Below are 18,043 nucleotides of genomic sequence, written 5' to 3' on the forward strand. Positions count from 1 at the left end.
GGAGTTGGCCGAGCAGGAATCACCCTGGCAGGTCTATCAGTGGCAGCATTGCCATTTCTTGATTTTTTTCTTTTTTAAGAGAGATTTTTGCTATAGGGTACACGCGCTCCCCAGAGAGACAGAGAGAGAAAGAACGCGAGAAATCACCCCCCAGGAGGGATGGCCACACCGTAATCCCTTCTCTGTTCTCCTCTCAGGACTTTGGGCATGCATGCACACACACCTGGTGTGAGTTTTAAGCTGTCAGGTCTGGGGACTCAAACAGTGGTCAACCACGGGGGAGTCCAGCAGCATAACCGTTATGCCATCTGCTGGTCCCAACATTTCTTGATGTTAGAGGTTTGTGTTTAATTTGCGTCTTTGCTTTGGTTTTTTTTTTTTTTTTTTGGAGAGATTTTCACTATAGGGCGCGTGCGCTCGCCAGACAGACAGAGAGAGACATAGAGACAGAAAGCAAGAAATCACCCCCCAGGGGGGATGGTCACACCGCAATCCCTTCTCCTCCATTCTCCTCTCGGGATCTTGGGCACGCACGCACACGCGCCCGGCGTGAGATTTAAGCCACCGGGTCCGGGACACGAACCGCGGTCGACTACGTGGGAGTCCAGCGACATAGCCATTACGCTAACTGCTGGTTCCCGCGTCTTTGCTTTGTTTAACGTGACGTAGGAGGGAGACATCTGAGGCGTGAGGGCACGGTTTTGTCTGTGCTGGTCTGCAGTGGGAGGGCCTGCAGACAGCTGTCCTGGGAAGGGGTGGGGCGGGGACGGTGTTCCTGTCTGAGACACATGATTGTAGAAATCAGCCTGCAGACTTTGGGGACAGGAGGTCTGGATGCAAGTCCTGCTTCTCCTTTGCTGGCGGCCGGACCTGGGCAGGCCCCGTCACCTTGCTGAGCCCCAGCACCATCCGTGTAGAATTGCAGACCTCAGCAGCAGCCGCCTCCTGAGGTTGTCGTGAGCCCCGAGCGAGCACCTCCCCGGCTTCCCCGAGTGCCGCATCCCTGCGGGCTGTGTCCTGGGCGGGCTTCCTCGGTCTGGGCTGTCACATCAGCTCCAGCCACATCTGTGCTGCTGGCCCTGCACGGCACTATGGGTCGTGTGGTCCAGCGCCTAACCGCAGTGCTGGGCTGGCCGGGCCTCAGTGCCGATTGCTGCTCTGCGCCCGCCAGTCATCCAGCTCTGCTCAGAGCCATTTTCTGGGTGCCCCAGCGAGCCCTTCATAACACAGCCCTTCCCTGTGGGCGCTTGGTGCCCTGCGATTGCAATCCCAGCCGCCCTAGACTTTTTTCCGATGGAGAGCTCGAGTCCCACATAGCCCGCAGAGAGAGCTCTGGCGGAGTCGCGGTGCTGGGCTCGCACGGGGCCCCCGCCACCCTCCACAGCCTCCTGCCCTCCCTGCCTCCAGTACACATCCATGTACTGTGGAAGTGGCGCTTTCTGTCTGGGTTGACATGAGGAGGCCCCCGTTTCTGTGCATGGGCTTTAACGTCATGGAGCAATCTCCTCGTGGCTTGTTTTCCTCTTACTGCACGTCTGCTTTTTCCTCCCAAGTGCTTTTCCTGGCATTGTCGGTAGTAAGGGAGGCTCTCGCGGGTGTCAGCCGCCCTGCGCCTGCTGAGAGGCTCGTGGACTGCGGGCACCTCTCGTGCTGGTCTCTGCACAGAAAGCATCTGTGTCACGCCCCATCCTTAGGCATGGTCCCTCTTCCGTCCCCTTAACTCTGCTACTGACTTTCAGCCTGCCTGCGATTCCAGCCTCTGGTGGAAGGTGGACCAGTTCTGTGAGGAGAGCAGACCCAGGCCACCCCTGGTTGCTCGCTCCCTCTTCAGATCAGGAGACTAGGACCCAGGACAGTGTACAGTGGTCATCACCTGGGGGTGGCTCCTGTGTCCTTTAGTGCAGTTACATGAGGAGGTGACACGTGCTCTCCTGAGACCCTGCCTCTGGGCCAAGCCCCAGGCCTCCCCTTGTCGGGTCCGTGGGGGACTGGCAGGGAGTGCAGGAACATGTCACCAGGAGAGGCTTAGCAGGTACGCAGCTCAGACTGGGACCAGGTTCTGCCAAGGGAGACCGGCTATGCAGGAAGAGGGCCACGTGTAGGAGCAGGGGTACGGCGGCCCAGCGCCGCTGCCTGTCCACGCGGTGCCCTGGCCGCCATGCTGGGCCTCACTGCGGCCCAGGAGGGAGGTAAGGGGCCGCCTGGGCAGTGGGGCGTCCGTTCTGGGCAGCCCAGGGAGAGGAGGCGGAGACTGAGGTCCTAGGAGGCAGTGGGGGCACTGTAGGGCAGCATGTCAGGCAGGGGTCTCACAGGCCGAGGGCCCCTCTGGTGGAGCTGCAGTGCCTGCCCAGATGCCCAGGTCTGCCCCGAGCCTGGAACACAGGGTGTGCTGCTTAGACGCGCCCCTCCACCCCTGCCTTTTCCCCTGCTGCCTGTGCACCTGCCAGGTGACATTCCCAGGACACGTCGCCACACACCTGGGGACTGGGTTTACACTACAGTGTCTGCCGGCCGTGATCTGCCTCTCCAGGAGCCAGAACCCCCGCCAGCCGCTCCCAGGCACGTTTTACACAGGTGTCACCTCCGCGTCCCCTTTTGGGAAGGGCCCGTGGCCCGGAGCCTGACAGCTGTCACCCTGGCACAGGCTCCCATGGGCAGTGGCTGTGCCAATCTGCCCACAGCCCCAGAGGGGCCTCCCCTGTCAGTACAGCCACCCCTCCCTCAAGGTACAGGGGGTCCACAGAGCAGGGCAGGCTGCTGCTGGCTGCCCCAAAATGCTGTATTTAAAAGTAATATGCTGTGGGGTGTGTGAGAGAGACGGTAGGGTGGGGGAGGTAGGCAGGGCGCAGCCCCTCCTCTCGTCGTCCTGCTAGGCTCTTGGGCACACGCATGTGCCTGGCCTGCTTTTCTGAGACTTGAACGTGCATTTGGCCACGTGGGATCCTGCTGCCGTAACCTCCACCTGCCCCAGTCGCTCCCGAAATGCCTTGAAGGTGCAGCAGCTGCCCCACCCTCTGTGCTGGTTGCCTTCCTGTTTCCCGGCTGCCCATGGCCGCTCGCCGTTGCCAGGCCCTGGGTCCGTGTTCAGGACATGGTAGCTGGGGTGTCTTCCTATCAGTGACAGCTCCCCATAGCACTGCCGTATCTATGGCCCATGTGTGCCCCTGAGGTGGGCAGGGCCGCCCGCTCATCCCTTGGGAATAGAAGGTGCCCGTGGAGCCACTGGCCAGGATTGGGGGGGGGGGTTCATCCCACCGGTGCCCCCTGCCGTTGCCACACTGGGCCGAGTGTCTTGGGATGTGGACAGCAGCCCCAGCACACACACGGCCCGCCTGGCAGTCCTGCCGAGCTCACCAGTCGGCCCCATGGTTGGCGAAGAGCGCTGGCCAGCCTGGTGATGGTGCTGCCCTGGCACGGGCTGGGAGGGGGCGGGGTGCCAGTCACGGCGAGAGCACGTTTGCTGTGGAAAAGGCCCCTCAGGTTCCTGCATCTGTGATGGTAGAGACACTCCAGGGTGGCGTCAGCGAGCACCTAACCAGTACCGGCTCATGGCCCGCTGCTGCAGTGGGCGTGTGCACAGCTCAGGGACGGTGTGGCAGCTCCCATCCGTGGACGCATAGCGTGGGCCCTCCTCCCTCTCTGGTTCTAGTTTCTTCTGTTGTCAGAGCCAGACCCTGCCAATCCACTCGGGGCTTGCCCCTCGCGCCCGCTGAGCCGCTGGCCCTGGTAGCATCTGCCCTCCTGGAATCATGCTGTTCACGCAGGCACCTGCCTCACTTCCTGCCTGCCGCGAGGTCTGGGCAGCCACGGGTTTCTCAGGATCATGGTTTCCGTACGTGAGAGTGAAGCGGGCATCCGAGTGGCCAGAGTTCTAGGCTCCTAGGTGAACTGAACTGTGTGGGAGTTATTTATATACGAGTTTGTGTATGTCTCTCCTGCGGGGAAACAGGTGGGCTCATCCCCAGCAGGGCTCCAACCCGCCGTGCCCAGTGCACCGGGGAGGCCTAGATGCAGAGCCGTGCCCCCATGCCACGCAGCCCCCAGTGCCTGGTGTACCCTCGGCCCCACTGCTGACCCACTTTTTAAAATTTTTTGGAGAGATTTTTGCTATAGGATACTTGAACTCACTGGAGACAGAGACAGAAAGCAGAAATCTCCCCCCGGGGGGATGGCCACGCTGCAACCTCTTCTCCATTCTCCTCTCGGGATTTTGGGCACGCACGCGCACGTGCCCTGTGTGAGTTTTAAGTTGTCCGTTCCGGGACTCCAGCTCGGTCAGCTGCACGGGCGTCCAGTGATGTAACCATTACGCCCTCTGTATTTCAGTCAAGATCCTCCGCTCAGCCTCCCTGGCTGCCGGGACTCGGGCGCAGACCCCACGCCCAGTCTCAGCTTGAATCGGGACTTGAACTCAGGCCTCCTGCATGTTTGGTTCCAGCCTATGGAGCATAGTCTTAGTAGCTCAGGGCCGGGCCCCTGTCACCTTACTAATGCCGTGTCAACAGCTGGCTCCGTTGTAGGTACACCATTTTCACACGCCTTATTGTAGTAAGCGCAGTGAATGAAAACCATACGTTCACATGCCTGTATGTTTAAAGCACCGTCGTGAAACAAATTCCACGTCCCACGACCGTGCCAAGATGCCCTCTCCTGCAGCCTCACGTCCCGGGGCTGCGCTGTGCCTGCTCCCGCTCCCTGCTGCCTCCGTCTGCCGTGTGGCTGAGCCCCATGCCCTTCGGTCAGTCCGGTCTGCAGGTGAGCACCCTGGCGCCCGCTTTTTCCTCTGCTCCCGAGGTCTGGAAGGGTTCCCGGGTCCAACCCCCCTGCGTGTCGGCAGAGGCTGGTGCCTCGCACCATGTTCTGCACCCTGCGGTGGAGCGCGGCTGTGGTTCTGGGCCGCCCGGTGCCATGCTGTGTGCAGTGATGTCGGGTGAGCGTGGCCAGGCAGTAGATGCTGTGCACCAGGAACCCAAGCGTGCGGGCACACGGCGAGTGTTGCTGAGTGGAGTGTGCAGAGGCGCTGGCTCTGGAGACAAGCAAAGGGGAGTGGGGCCCAGGCATGCCCAGGAGTGAGCATCCCTGTGTGGTCAGACAGCGTGGCTGTGCACGGAAGCCAGGGGGCCATGGCGGGGCAGAGGAGAGGCCTGGCCAGGGCCGGACGGTGCCACCCCAGCCTCCGTTCATCTTGGCAGGTGCTGTGGCCGCGGGCTGCCTTTTAGTCTGAGCGTGAGTTCTTTATGTGCGAAGGCGTCCGTGCTGGTGTTCCAGGCATTCGGGGGTGAGGTGGTCTCGCCCAGCCGTGGATGATCGGTGATGGCAGGGCAGCCTGCCACCGCGGAAGATGCTCCCAGCACCGCATGTGCGGTTTGTGTGTGCCGCCCACTCGGAATGCCATGGGGCCTGACCTGACAGCAGCAGCCCCAGCTGGAGTACGTGGGACAGGCGGGGCCGTGGGTTCCCGTGTGGCGCTGATGCTGAAATCCGCACCGTTACCAAGGTTCCAGTCTCGGGCCTCAGTCAGGGCCCGCACCATTGTAGTTGGTGGTGCCCTGGTCCCTTGCTGGAGCCCAGAGTCCGAGGTGACCTCACGGCCTCCGTCCCTCCCCACAGAGAGTGACCAGTGTGCTTTGGCTCCTGCAGGTGGAGCTGGAGGTGACGCTGCCGGGGGAAGGCAAAGACCGCATCTTCAAGGTGTCCATCAAGTGGGTGTCCTGCGTGAGCCTGCAAGCGCTCCATGACGCGCTCTCGGGGCGGCTGCCCAGTGTCCCCTTCGAGACGATCCAGGCACTGGACGTGGTCATGAGGCATTTGCCCTCCATGAGGTGAGGGCGCCACGGGGGCGAGGCAGGGTGAGGGGCCGTAGGGGTTTCCATGTGAAGGTGGTGAACACAAGCCCGCGTCCTCACCCGGGGCGCTGGTCCGCCCTCGGCCCTGATTGGTACCCACGTGGGGCTCGTGCAGCAGGCCGGGCTTCCAGTCTTACGTGTGACCGACTGCTGACTGCTTGCAAGGACCTCGCCACCAGCCTCTGGCCTCTGCGGGCGTCTTTGTTCTGTGGGTTGTTTTGTCACTGAACGCTGCCACGGTTGCCAGGCAGGGAAGGGGACGTTGCGGAGGCACGTACCTGCCTGGCTGCAGGCAGCAGCTTCCCTCGACCAGCTGTGTGGGACAAGGCCAGCCCACGGCACCCGCCCTGGTGCTCACACTCCAGCACCTGTTCTCACCCAGTACGTCCCGCACACTGCACAGCAGAGCCTCAGTGCAGCCAGACTCAGCCCGACGGGCTCCGGCTCCCCGTCCAGCCGGGCTGGGCTCTCCAGATGGAGGAGAGAGCCAGGCCCCATGGTAACCATGAAGGGGTGCTTTGGAGCCTCGTGGGGGACCCCAAGGGCAGCTGGTGTCCTCCGACTCCAGGCCTGGGGAGAGATGACCAGGTGTAGGACACGCAGTCCAGCAGGGGGTCTGCCACTGGGGACGGGGTGGGAGGGAGGCACTCGGGTGCAAGTTGTCTGGGAGGAGGGCCGCTGGAGCGTTGCCTGCGTGTTTAATTCTGTGGAGGGGAGTAGGGCTCTCCTCTCTGAACCCTGGATTATTTACAATAATTTTATAACCACGGGGCAGCTGCTGTGTTCCTTCTGGAAGGGCTGTGGAAACTGAGGCAGGATTCCCACCTCTCAAAGGGGGCATGATTTACTCTGAGTGCAGCCCTCAGGTGGTAACCTCGCCGCGACACGTCATACCTTCCCTCTGGGATCGTAGGTAGTGACACTGCCCAGGCAACCAGCCACAGCGAGCCAAGCAGCCTGGTCAGAGTGCGCCCCAGAGTCAGGTGGGCTGTGCGGGTGGGCGGGCTGTCCATGCCGGCCCTGCAGTGCCGCAGCTCCTACACTCGCGACACTGAGCGAGGAGTGCACCCCAATCTGCACGTCCGTGGGGTCCCAGCCTGCCCCTGCCTTGCTCAGCGAATGCCCGTGTCCTCCCACGCTCACACGCCCATGCAGCCGCATTCGGAAAGACTGGATTGTGTTTACGGCAGGCGGAGCAGGGCCAGCGAGCTGAGGAGAGGCAGGACTGGACACCACAGCTATGCCGGCACCCCGTGTGCCCTGTGGTGACCCCTTAGACTGGACACCCCTGAGCACCAGCAGGTGTCCATGGGCTAGAAGCCCAGCAGGCAGCAGGGGTCCCCAGGCCTCGTGCGGCAGTACCTCCCGCCATCCCTGGAGCGAGGCCGCGCGCCCCTGACTGCTGCTTACACAGGCCTGGCCTGGAACGGGCTGGCATGCAGGAGGCCAGGGCATCTGCGAGGGGACAGAGCAGTGCGTAGTGACCGGCGAGCGTGAGCACACCTGCCAGTCTGCCCCTTCTGGAAGTGGCCGGTGCTCAAACCAGGTCCCTCTCGGTTTCAGGTACACGCCTGTGGGCCGCTCCTTCTTCACTGCATCCGAGGGCTGCTCCAACCCTCTGGGCGGGGGCCGAGAAGTGTGGTTTGGCTTCCATCAGTCCGTCCGGCCTTCTCTTTGGAAAATGATGCTGAATATCGATGGTGAGACATGCCCTGGGGTCTCCTTCATAGGGTGGGAATATGGTGGGTGTGCTGGTGGCCCAGACCTGGAGGGAGCCCACGATCCCAGGCATCCTGGCATCACCCAGCTGCATGGCATCTCTCAGACCGGGGCAGTCAGTGGTTCTCAGACAGGGCTCTGAGCCACCTGCAGGGCCCTCCCCGGAGACGCTGGCCAATGGGTGGAGTGGGCCCAAGAACCTCCCTCCCGGTCATGCCCATGGTCTGAGCAAAGGTGCCGGCCACCTCCACCATCTTCTAGCTAGTTCCCTTGCTAGAAGAGTGGGGCCAGCAAGTGGCATGGCGGTTAGGGTGCTGGACTCTCACAAGGTTAAGTGCAGTCCCCAGACCCGGCAGCCTGACCATCACACCGGGCACACGCGTCTGTGGGCCCAAAATCCTAAGAGGAGAATAGAGGAGAAAGAACTGCAGTGTCTATCTGCCCCTGGGGGTGTTTTCACTTTCGGTCTCTCTTTGGGAGCACACACGCCCTGTGACAGCAGCCTTAGAAAAGATGAGTGGGGATCAGGAAAACCCTGCCTTCCCGGTGAGGAAGTGAGGGATAGAGATTCCAGGCAGGTGTGGGTGTCGGATGTTGCTCAGTTTTACATTTATTGAAAACCTGTTATGGCCGTCACGGTGAATTGCAGAAGCATCTCTACCAAAGGGCAGAAAGTCCTCCAGGACCCAGGCTTCCGGTTACCGTGGTGGTGGGGTTCCATTGGATTCGAGGAAGGTGACTTAAATTTAGCCGCACCAACCCCTACCGCGGCCCTGACCAGATGGGTGTGGGCCTCTTGGGAACAGGTTCCGGGTCGCCCTCGGGCTTCACTGCGTCTTTGGCCTGGACCCGGGCCTGGCTCCTTGAGGACCCGGGGCACCGAGGCCTGCCTGGCTGGCCGCAGCCACATGAATCGCGAGGGGTGCCGTCAGAGGGTGCCGCCAGTCCAGCACCCGCCACAGCTCGGCCCTTGCCTCTTTCTTTCTGCCCGCAGTGTCAGCTACGGCGTTCTACAAGGCACAGCCAGTAATCGAGTTTGTTTGTGAAGTCTTGGATTTTAAAAGTATTGAAGAACAACAAAAACCTCTGACAGATTCCCAAAGGGTAAAGTTTACCAAAGAAATTAAAGGTAATTAGCTGTCCCGGCCGGCAGGTTAGGGCCCTGGCGGCCCGTCGTGGTCCCCATCCGTGGGACAGCTGTGGGCTCTTTTTCCGACCCACGTGGAGGGAGGAGGGCGAGTTGGCTGTCGCGGGGTGACGGAGGCACTGCACCTGTCTCATGGGACAGGAGTCAGGTCCTGCCCAGACGCCGCAGGGTGCAGGCAGGTCGGGAAGCCGGTAATGGCTGAGTCGCCCTTGGGGACGGTGCAGTTTGGCTGTGATGTCCTGGAACATGGGGTGCGTTTCCTGCAGGTCTTCACCCCTCACCACCCTGGCAGGCTGGTTTCCCCTCCAGGAAGTGGAGGGGTCAGAGAGCCTGTTCTGGCCGCCCACATGGAGCTAAGGGTGCCACATTCTCCATGCACCCTGCCCACTGCCCCGGCCCCCAGAAGCCATCGGACCAGCACCTGATGTTTGGTGCTAATGCCGTCGAGGGGCTGTGAGGCGGGAGGGTGGACGCCACAGCCTACTCTGGGCCCTCGTGGCCTCCCGGGTGTGGAGACATCATATTCTGACCCTGACTTGGCCAGGAGTTCTGCCTGTGGGCCAGGCTCCTCAGCAGAGACGTGTCCCCGTGTGCGTGCTGCCTGGGTGGCCGTGCATCCCTCATGGGAGCCCTGGAACCCAGCCCTGGTGGTGGGGCACACCGGAGACCCAAGCTTGGACTGAGGGCTGCCGTTGTGTGCCGCAGGTCTAAAGGTGGAGATCACGCACTGTGGGCAGATGAAGAGGAAGTACCGCGTCTGCAACGTGACCCGGCGGCCCGCCAGCCACCAAACGTGAGCCGCTCTCCTGTCAGCCTGCAGCCGTCCCTACCGTTGCCCTGCTCTCCTGACACTGGGAAGAGCTTTCCAGTCTATCTTCACGGGCCAGAGCTGCCCCTTGACGGCCCAGCAGACCCCAAGCAATCTCAAGTGACAAGGTTCCACTGCGTGGGGAGGCAAGAACTGGGCCCTCCCCTTTACCTTCCTGAATTGTACAGGCGAGAGACGGTCTTTGTGTGTGTCATCCCGTTCCCAGTGCTGGGGCGGTGCTGAAGGGCATTGGGCATCGGGGACGCTGCCCCGGAGCCTGGTGCAGCTGGGACTAGACCTGGTCCACTCACCCAGCGGGCCTGTCTGCACCCGCTACTGCTCTGTGCTGTGCTGGGACTTCTAGGACACTCACAGCATGGCGTCCACATCCATGTGACAGTCTGCCAGGTGACCAGGACCGGAGCCAGCTTAGGTGGCTCTGTCCTCCCATTGGGGTGAAGCGAGAGGTCTGGCCCCTATCCCCCCTGCCCCACATGGGGTCTCCTGACCTCAGCAAGAGTTTGTTTATTTTGTCAGTCATTCCGTGGAAAATGCTAGGCCTCATTGAGGGAAGGGTGAGATATCGGGTCCTTGCCCTGTCATCGTCTCCACTGGGCAGAGGTGACAGAGACTGCTCAGCTGTCTCTGTCAGCCAATGGAGCCAGGGAGCCATGGAGCAGCGGCCGTGCAGCCCTGCCCTGTCCCCACACACAGAGGTCCACTCCCATGTGGGTGGGCGGCCCTGGCCCTCTTGGCCCTCCTGAAATTCAGGGAGGCAAACGGGAGGGCCCAGTTCTTGCCTCGCCACCCAGGTAGAACCTTGTCACTTGAGTTGATCGAACAGGAGACGTGTGGGGTCTGCTGGGCCGCTCAGGGGCGGCTCTGGCCCGTGGAGACAGACTGAAATGCTCAAGTGTCTGTCCCTGCCTTCCCCAAACGGAGGCCGCAGGTGCCTTGAGTATCCCACCCACCCCCCTCCTCCTGTCCTGGAGCAGGTGGTCCGAGGGGTGGCCCTGGTGCCACGGGGATGCACGGCCACTTGGGCTTGGCCTCCATTCGTCTGATTCCTTTATGCACACTGCACATGGCTAACTGGTCATCGTGTGTCATGTCCACAGGGGTATTTGCATTTCCCAGCCCCAGAGACAAATGAGGCTCTAGGGGCTCAGGAACATTCCGTATAACCCAGAGGACGTGACGAGCTTCACTCTGGGACGTGCTGCCCATGCGCCCTCCCTGCGTGAGCAGCCTGGCCGGGGGACATGCAGTCCTAGCTGCCTGGAGCCCCGGGCTCGGCTCTGAGCCACCCTCCGCACCCCCAGGTTCCCGCTGCAGCAGGAGAGTGGGCAGACGGTGGAGTGCACGGTGGCCCAGTACTTCAAGGACAGGCACAAGCTGGTTCTGCGCTACCCCCACCTCCCGTGTTTACAAGTCGGACAGGAGCAGAAGCACACCTACCTTCCCCTGGAGGCAAGTCACCCCGCCAGGCCTGTCTGGGCTGGGAGGGGAACACGGTGGGCCTGGAGCCCAGGGCAGTCACAGTGGCCCTGGCTGGCCCCAGCTCTGGTGTGACCACCTGTGCTCTGTGGGTCCCAGGTGAACTGCAAGCCTTGGTGGCTGGCTGGGATGATGAGGGCGAGGACTGGGTGAGGTCCCCAGGCACGGGGCATTTGGTGCCCGGCAACACGCTGCCCCTCATTCACTTCCTGTTCAGCGTTAGGGCCAACCGCTGGACAGCTCGCTGAGGAGAGGGGCAGGTACTGGACCCAGAGACACATTTCCACTTGCCTCCTCCTTCCTTTCTCATTTTAAGAATTATTTAATCTTCATTCATTTATTTTAATTTTGCATAGGGCACAAGTGCTCACCGGTGGGAGACAGAATGACAGTGGGAAAACAAGCTGCCAGGTCTGGGACTCGAACTGCAGTCAGCCATGTGGGATCCTGCACCTTGACCTCCGTGTCACCTGCTGGCCCTTTTCTTTCTTTTTTTTTTGGAGAGGTTTTTGCTATAGGGCGCGTGCGCTCGCCAGACAGACAGAAAGAGACATTAGAGACAGAAAGCGAGAAATCACCCCCCAGGGGGGATGGTCACGCCACAATCCCTCCTCCTCCATTCTCCTCTCGGGATCTTGGGCACGCACGCACACGTGCCCGGCGTGAGTTTTAAGCCACCGGGTCCGGGACACGAACCACGGTCGACTACATGGGAGTCCAGCGACATAGCCATTACGCTAACTGCTGGTTCCCCCTTTTCTTTTTTTTAAGTGAACTATAGAGTACATGTGCTCACCAGAGAGACACAGAGAGAGTAAAAGTGAAAAATCACCCCGGGGACAGCCATGCTGCCGTCCCTTCTCCTGAGATTCTGGGTGTGCGCACATACATGTGCCTGGTGTTTTTCTTTAAGCTGCCAGGTCCGAGACTTGAACCATGCAGTTGGCCATGTGGGATCCAGTGCCTTAACCACCATGTCACCTGCTGGCTCAGTGTTCACAGTCTTCTAAAAGAGTGCCCTAGTATTCCACGTGTCTGTTCTATGTAACCAAGGGGAACCTGGGCCCTGCCACGTGGGCCCGGCGTCACGGAGCACTGCGCTCCAGCTGCGGCACTGTGGGTGGCCCCGAGCATGTCCCCAGTGCCCACTGAGGGCTGCGGTGTGTCCAGCGTCCTGGTCCGGCAGGGGGTTCCTCCTTTCCTCACACCCACTGAGGGCCCTGGGGGGTTCTGTTGTGAGCCGTGGGGCACGCCTTCACGGCACTTCACAGTGGACAGTGCAGGTGCTGACTCGTCCCCGATCTCCACAGGTCTGCAACATAGTGGCAGGACAGAGATGCATAAAAAAGTTAACGGACAATCAGACCTCGACCATGATCAGAGCGACAGCCAGGTCGGCGCCTGACCGGCAGGAAGAGATTAGCAAGTTGGTGAGCGCCAGGCCCTCGGGCTTGGTCCCGGGGTGGGGACGCCGGTGGGCCCAGGGCCAGAGCTCCCGCTGCTTCGTTTGGCTGATCGCGCCTAACTCCACCCTCTCTTCCCTTTCCAAGATGCGGAGTGCGAGTTTTAACACGGACCCATACGTTCGAGAGTTTGGAATCATGGTCAAAGACGAGATGACCGATGTGACCGGGCGGGTCCTGCAGCCGCCGTCCATCCTCTACGGGGGCAGGGTACGTGCAGCGTGCTGGCCTGTCGGGGTGTCACCAGGGCGTCACAGTGCTGGCGGACGAGGGCGGGCCACGCTCGGCACTGCGGCTCTGCGTGCTGCAGGAGCTCCTGTGAGGGCCGAGGGGGCTTCAGAGGGCTGGCCTGCCTTGGTGTTTCCGGAACGATCTGTATTAACCCCTCAGATTTGCAAAGCATCTTTTTATGTGACAGGTACTCTGCCAGGGTCACTTTTTGGGAGCTGTTCTGATTTTCTGTCCTTTAAGCATATTTTAAAAATCCTCCTTTTCTTTTTGGATTTCTGGCTTACCCGTGTGCATCTTTGTGGGGTACAGAATGGCTTTGAAAGTACGGGCATGGTGGTGGCGCTCAGACCGCGGGCACACGCGCTCGCATCCTCCCCAGTGACAGCGCTGTTCCTGTCGTGGCTTCGGGGGCCATGGAGGGCGTGCAGCAAGTGCTGGCCTGCTCTCCTCCTGCTGGCCTAACCTCTCGTTCTTTTTTTTCTCTTAAGAACTATTTATTTAGTTTCATTTATTCATTCATTTAAATTTGACCAGAGAGAGACAGACAGAAAGTGAGAAAGCAAGTGACCAGGTCCGGGACTTGAACTGTGGTCAGCCATGTGGGAGTGTCCAGCACCCTAACCACCGTGCCACCTGCCGGTCCCCTCGCTGCTATCCTTTGTCTGTGTGCAGCGTGAAGGCCCTGATCCCTGAGCCTTCCCCTGCTTGCGAGAGGAGTCGCCTCTCTCTCCCTCTCAGGGCCCGCCTCCCGGCCCGCCTCCGGAGTGTAGTGAGGCCGGTGTGACTTTTTATCATTTTTAAACACCGTTTTTAAAGTGCTTTAGAATGCAGAAGATGTGAGTGATTGGTGGCAGATGTCTACATCCCCCCAGCCTCCCCCTCCCCCCCACCGCCAGTGTCAGGTGTCACCGTCCCCTCTGGCAGTCGCCCAGGGGGTGCTCACGTGCCCTCGCTGTCTGCGGATGGCGGCATGCTCACCGCCCTCTGGCCTGGCTTCCGTAGGAGTTCCTGTTGGAGCTGGCCGAGGGTGCAGGGCGTGCCCGTGACTGCCGTGCAGTGTCCCCTGCAGGCTGTCTCCATCCCCCTGGGTGTGGAAGCCGCATGCCCAGCCAGTTTATCTCCTTTGGGCCGTGAAGACGGGGTGCTGGGCTCCTTCCTGAAAGTTAGGGCCGCCCAGTGGCGGTGCCAGGCCTCCGTGCCCTCAGTGGTGCGGGGAGACTTCGGGTCTAGCGCCCACTGTCACCTCTTTCATCGACTCCACCACTCAGTAGAGGTGGGCGGCGGTCTGGAAACCAAAGCGCTCTTGGAATCCGATTTGCAGAGATCTTAGAATCGTAGTGGCTCAGAGCCCTCGCTGTTTCAAAGGTGTGTGTCCCCAGCCCTCTGAGGCGTTTTCTGAGTGGAAATGTCTTCACCCACCCGTAGCCAGGGCAGCTGTGTTCGGGGATGTTACACGGGGTCCAGAGACATCCAGGGGACAGAGGCTGCCAGCCCCACCGTGCCAGGATGGCCCAGGTGGCGGTTTACTAGCCTAGTGAGAACCCGTGCCTGTTAACTTCTTGGGGGGGTGGTGGCGTGTGCATGCACGGTCACATGTGTGTGTCGGCTCCAGGTCTGTAGCACCAGGCTGCGGTGTAGACAGGCTGATAGGGACAGGCAGTAATTACCCTGACAAGGGAAGCAGAAGCATTTATTTCTGTGATGAGCTCAGTTTTTATAATAGGCTTGTATTATTTTTTGTAAGAGAAAGATCTTTTGCTAAGGAAAAATGCTTTTTTGAGTCACTGCAGCCATTACTATTGGTGTCAGGCCAGGATGGGTCCCCTCCTGCATGGCCCTTTTCCTGGAGGATCACGTGGAGTGAGAGAGGTGCCTGGGGGTCCTTCCCAGTCAGGAGGCCATGCGGTGCACGGCCGGCCACGTGCATGCAGGTCAAAGCGTGTGGGCTCCAGCCTGGTGGGCCGTCCACTGTTCAGGCCTGGGAAGAAGAGCGTGGCCTCCCTCCCCATCCCTGGCAGAGCTTCAACAGCACACGCAGTGAAGGAGGGACGGCGCTTCACGGAGCAGGAAGCCTTCCCGTCTCGCTGCGAGACACTGCTCTTCCAGACCTCCCGCGGGAGGCACTCTGGGCCTCCTTGCAGTCCTGGCTTACTCCCCACCCCCCATCTGTCCCTCACCCAGCCATGTCCTGGCCCTCAAGCACAGGTACGAGGCTCATGCAGGCAGGCAGGGGAGAGCTGGGACAGCGCCAGGCCCAGTCTTGCCCTGGGGGCCATTGCTGGTCAGAGGGCCCCAGAGGACCAGTGAGGACCAAGGGGTGTGCTCCCGTTTCTTCTCACACCATACGCCTTGCCTTTCAGAACAAAGCGATCGCCACCCCCGTGCAGGGCGTCTGGGACATGCGGAACAAGCAGTTCCACACGGGCATCGAGATCAAGGTGTGGGCCATCGCCTGCTTCGCGCCCCAGCGCCAGTGCACGGAAGTCCACCTGAAGTGAGCCCTCGGGATGTGCCTGCCCGCCTCTGCGCTGGGCCAGGGCTGGGGCCGCGCGACGCCCACCCTCCGGTCAGCTGGGTGGGAGAGGGCAGGGCGATGGCCCATCGGGTGTCAACGTGTCAGGGCTTGTGGCCTTTCCCTGTCTGAGTGCACTGCCTGGGGCGGGGCAGGGCGAGTCGGGCGTGGGAGCAGCTCTGGAGTCAGTGAACTCCGTTCTTTAAAACATTCTGGCTTTGGGGCCAGCAGGTGGTGTAGTGGTTAAGGAACTGAACTCCCACTGAGGTGGTTCGAGTCCCAGACCCAGTGGCTTGAAAATCACACTGGGTGTGTTTGTGCATGCCCAAAATCCCAGGAGGAGAATGGAGGAGGCGGGGTTGCAGCGTGGCTATCTCTCGGCTGGGAGGGTCATTCCTTGCTCTCCTTGCCTCTGTCTCTGTGGCGAGTGCATGCGCCCTCTGAGGAAAAACAAAACTCACTCTGATTTCACATCTCTCTAAATGTGCTGGAGGCTGTGGGAGCGATGGTAAAACGGCCAGGCCGAGGGCTGGGCGCTTTCTTCCCACGCCAGGCAAGGCGGGAGCTGAGAGGAGGGAGCTGCTCTGCCCCGTGGCACCGGGGGCAGGGGCTCCCTGGGCTGGCCATGTGTCTGGCTCTCAGCCTGGGCTCCCGTGTTTGTAGCAAATGGACTCAACACAGAAAATGGGGCTGACTTCCCAGGCCAGGGCAGGGGAGGCCACGGTGCCTGCAGCACCCCTTGGGTGACTGACCCCTGGTGCAGGCGGCTCTCAGCCCCACCCCTCGGCTGTACCACGGGCAGGGAGCACGGCGGGCTCAGGGACATGGCTCAGGTGAGCGAGGTCCTGAGCGGGTCACTTCCTGGCCCTGCCCCTGGGGCTCGGGGGTGGCGGGCCTGCTGTGTTGCCGCGTTCATGTGTGGGAAGTCAGAGCCACCCTGCTCTGCATGGCTGCAGCGTCCATGCCCTGGGGAGAAGGCCAGTCGAGCTCTTTGTTCTGAAACCCTGGTGCGAGTCCCAGACCCAGTGGCTTGAAAATCACACTGGGTGTGTTTGTGCATGCCCAAAATCCCAGGAGGAGAATGGAGGAGGCGGGGTTGCAGCGTGGCTATCTCTCGGCTGGGAGGGTCATTCCTTGCTCTCCTTGCCTCTGTCTCTGTGGCGAGTGCATGCGCCCTCTGAGGAAAAACAAAACTCACTCTGATTTCACATCTCTCTAAATGTGCTGGAGGCTGTGGGAGCGATGGTAAAACGGCCAGGCCGAGGGCTGGGCGCTTTCTTCCCACGCCAGGCAAGGCGGGAGCTGAGAGGAGGGAGCTGCTCTGCCCCGTGGCACCGGGGGCAGGGGCTCCCTGGGCTGGCCATGTGTCTGGCTCTCAGCCTGGGCTCCCGTGTTTGTAGCAAATGGACTCAACACAGAAAATGGGGCTGACTTCCCAGGCCAGGGCAGGGGAGGCCACGGTGCCTGCAGCACCCCTTGGGTGACTGACCCCTGGTGCAGGCGGCTCTCAGCCCCACCCCTCGGCTGTACCACGGGCAGGGAGCACGGCGGGCTCAGGGACATGGCTCAGGTGAGCGAGGTCCTGAGCGGGTCACTTCCTGGCCCTGCCCCTGGGGCTCGGGGGTGGCGGGCCTGCTGTGTTGCCGCGTTCATGTGTGGGAAGTCAGAGCCACCCTGCTCTGCATGGCTGCAGCGTCCATGCCCTGGGGAGAAGGCCAGTCGAGCTCTTTGTTCTGAAACCCGGGACAGCTGTGCTCTGCGTGGCCACTTGGGCCCTGGCTGTGATCACGGTTTACCTCTTGGGCAGATGATGCCGAGCGCGAGGGAACCTTTCCTGTGGCTCCGGCTCCCTCACCTGCCCGGCTGTGGAGCAGGCCGTTTAGCCTGGCCAGGCCAGAGGTGAACTTTGAGGAACCTACGTGCGTGTTAGCGTGTTCAGCTGTTTAGGACACACAGCTTCGATTTCTGGCTCTGCGGGCTCGATGGGACCTGGAGCATGACTCAGCGCAGTGACTCGGGCTTGGCTGGGATGTTGCCTTCTTGGGCCGGGCTGGCATCCTGGTCACACGGAGCTGCTCAGGGGATGAACCCTGTCCTTCAGGTCATTCACAGAGCAGCTGAGGAAGATCTCGCGGGATGCTGGGATGCCGATCCAGGGCCAGCCGTGCTTCTGCAAGTACGCACAGGGTGCCGACAGCGTGGAGCCCATGTTCCGGCACCTGAAGAACACATACGCCGGCCTGCAGCTCGTGGTGGTCATCCTGCCTGGCAAGACCCCAGTTTACGGTGGGTGTCTGGCCGTCTTGGGAGGGTCTTGGCTGTGTCCGCCTGTGCCCTTGCCTCCCTGAGGAGGTGCTCACTGGGGCCACTCGGGAGCCTTAGTAGGAAGAGGGGGCATCTGGGCTTGGCCCCCCCCGGTGGGTGAGGCGTCTGCCTACCGCACAGCACCGTCTCTGACTGTCCCCATTGTACACACAGTGCCCACCCCAGAGTTCTCTGGAAGCCGGTTGGGCCTCTCTGCCAGAGGCAGGCCTGCATTCCCTGTATCCTTACAGTACGGCCCCGAGCCCTGGGCGGATGCAAGGGCCAGTCAGCAGCGGCTCTGTGGGACGCTGCAGAGTGGCGGGCAGAGAGTTGAGCAGGACTGAGGTCCAGCAGGGGCCCTGAGGCTCCGGTGGAAGTATGACTGTGACCCAGAGGCTCCCCACGGAGGCAGGGCGTGGGAATGGGCACTGTGTGGTGCCGAGTGCTGGGGTGGGGCAACCTGGACTTGGGGTGCCACCCTTGGGTTCCCCTTCTAGCCAGTGGCAGACTATGGAC

The 18,043-nt window shown here is 61.4% G+C and overlaps 1 protein-coding gene across 1 annotated transcript in view; it reads left to right on the top strand.

Moving 5' to 3' along the window:
- The window catches only part of AGO2 (argonaute RISC catalytic component 2), a 57,199-nt gene that overhangs the window by 19,706 nt on the left and 19,450 nt on the right, over positions 1-18,043 (top strand). Inside the window, exons 3-11 of the mRNA XM_027773309.1 lie at positions 5,641-5,822; positions 7,410-7,546; positions 8,560-8,694; positions 9,418-9,505; positions 10,843-10,990; positions 12,328-12,447; positions 12,568-12,690; positions 15,072-15,205; positions 17,325-17,509. Coding sequence (XP_027629110.1) covers positions 5,641-5,822; positions 7,410-7,546; positions 8,560-8,694; positions 9,418-9,505; positions 10,843-10,990; positions 12,328-12,447; positions 12,568-12,690; positions 15,072-15,205; positions 17,325-17,509 — 1,252 coding nt within the window. The remainder of the gene's footprint in view (positions 1-5,640; positions 5,823-7,409; positions 7,547-8,559; positions 8,695-9,417; positions 9,506-10,842; positions 10,991-12,327; positions 12,448-12,567; positions 12,691-15,071; positions 15,206-17,324; positions 17,510-18,043) is intronic.

Source organism: Tupaia chinensis, unplaced genomic scaffold, assembly GCF_000334495.1.
Source record: "Tupaia chinensis unplaced genomic scaffold, TupChi_1.0 Scaffold000335_1, whole genome shotgun sequence".
Lineage (NCBI taxonomy): Eukaryota > Metazoa > Chordata > Mammalia > Scandentia > Tupaiidae > Tupaia > Tupaia belangeri.